Consider the following 2,041-nt stretch of genomic DNA (forward strand, 5'->3'; position numbering starts at 1 on the left):
CTGTTAAGGTTTTTCAGTAATCTAATATTTATATCTCTGCATTTTTTTAATCTATCCTTGTACGTCGCAAGAATGGAAAGAAGAGTTTATAGTGTCCTTTCACAAAGGAGAGGTTTTTAATTCCATTTAAAATATGTATTTATTGGATTTTTTTTTTTTTTAATCGTTATGACGACAACATCGGAGCGGATCTTAAAACGACGAAAACAAACAAACGGGGGAAAAAAAACAAAAAAACAAAAAACAAAAAAACCCCGGAACACCAAACCAGCTTTCAAGGAGACGGAGGACTCCGCGCGCGGCCGGCGGCGATCCCAGCTCGACGCTCACCTKCAACCGCGCGCTTTAACGTCAGCCGGACGCGCCAGCGCCGGGTTTTCAGACAGACTGAAATAGGAAATCTGCAGCTTGAGGAATCCTTTCCTACAGGTACAGCAGCCCCGTCCGAGCCGACGGCGGGATTCGCCCCGCCGCCGCGGTGCTTTTTCCGGCCCGAAGGTGCCGGCGACGGGTCCGAGCGGCGGCGGGGGAGCGTGGGAAACGCCGCGGGAAACGGGGCCGAGCAGCGGAGACTGTGGGAAATCCCGTGGGAAACGCCGTGGGAAACGGGGCCGAGCGGCGGAGGCTGTGGGAAATCCCGTGGGAAACGCCGTGGGAAACGGGTCCGAGCGGCGGAGGCTGTGGGAAATCCCGTGGGAAATGCCGTGGGAAACAGGTCCGAGCGGCGGCGGCGACCGTGGGAAAGGCTGCAGGGAACGCYGCGGGAAACGGATCYGAGCGGTGGCAGGGACCGCGGGAAACGCCGTGGGAAACGCTGCGGGAAACGGGTCCAAGCGGCCGCGGAGAGCGCAGGAAATGCCATGGAAGTGCCACGGGAAACAGGTCTGAGCGGCAGCAGAGGCCACAGCAAATGCCGCAGGAAACGGATCCCAGCGGCAGCAGAGACCGTGGGAAATGCTGCAGGGAAGCACTGCGGGAAACGGATCCAAGCGGCGGCAGAGCCTGCAGGAAACGCTGCAGGGAAACGCCGCGGGAAGCAGATCCGAGCAGTGCCGGAGCCCGCGGGAAACACCGCAGGGAAACGCCACGGGAAGCGGATCCGAGCAGTGCCGGAGCCCGCGGGAAACACCGCAGGGAAACGCCGCGGGAAGCGGATCCGAGCAGTGCTTGAGCCCGCGGGAAATGCCACAGGGAAACGCCGCGGGAAGCGGATCCGAGCAGTGCAGGAGCCCGCGGGAAACGGATCTGAGCAGTGCAGGAGCCCACGGGAAACACCGCAGAGAAACACCGCGGGAAGCGGATCCGAGCAGTGCTTGAGCCCGCGGGAAATGCCACAGGGAAACGCCGCGGGAAGCGGATCCGAGCAGTGCAGGAGCCTGCGGGAAATGGATCTGAGCAGTGCCGGAGCCCGCGGGAAACACCGCAGGGAAACGCCGCGGGAAACGGATCCGAGCAGTGCAGGAGCCCACGGGAAATGCCACAGGGAAACGCCGCGGGAAGCGGATCCGAGCAGTGCAGGAGCCTGTGGGAAATGGATCTGAGCAGTGCAGGAGCCTGCGGGAAATGGATCTGAGCAGTGCCGGAGCCCGCGGGAAACGCTGCAGGGAAACGCTGCGGGAAGCGGATCTGAGCAGTGCAGGAGCCTGTGGGAAATGGATCTGAGCAGTGCAGGAGCCTGCAGGAAATGCCGCAGGGAAACGCTTCAGGAAACGGATCCGAGCAGTGCAGGAGCCCGTGGGAAACGCTGCAGGGAAACGCCGCGAGAAACGGATCCGAGGAATGCAGGAGCCCGTGGGAAACGCTGCAGGGAAACACTTCAGGAAAYGGATCCGAGCAGTGCAGGAGCCCGCGGGAAACGGATCCGAGGAATGCAGGAGCCCGCAGGAAAGGCCGCGGGCCGCGGCGAGGCGACGGCCGGTGCCCGCCGGCTCGGGCTCGAGGACTCCTTTTCTCCAGCGCCGCAATTTCCCGGTGCTTTCGGCGAGGCGAGAAGAGGAGCGGCGGCGGCTGCTGTATCTGTAAGGAGCCGAGGAGAAAAAAA

General features: G+C 61.5%; 1 protein-coding gene across 1 annotated transcript in view; it reads left to right on the plus strand.

Moving 5' to 3' along the window:
* The window catches only part of LOC146588057 (methylcytosine dioxygenase TET3-like), a gene marked incomplete at its 5' end in the record, with an annotated part of 4,668 nt that extends 2,646 nt beyond the window's left edge, over positions 1-2,022 (plus strand). Inside the window, one exon of the mRNA XM_085318610.1 lies at positions 1,707-2,022. Coding sequence (XP_085174736.1) covers positions 1,707-2,022 — 316 coding nt within the window. The remainder of the gene's footprint in view (positions 1-1,706) is intronic.
* Between the last annotated feature and the right edge of the window lie 19 nt (positions 2,023-2,041).

The sequence above is a fragment of the Rhea americana genome, unplaced genomic scaffold (genome assembly GCF_003343005.1).
Source record: "Rhea americana isolate MKP2758 unplaced genomic scaffold, rheAme1 scaffold_544, whole genome shotgun sequence".
NCBI classification, from domain to species: domain Eukaryota; kingdom Metazoa; phylum Chordata; class Aves; order Rheiformes; family Rheidae; genus Rhea; species Rhea americana.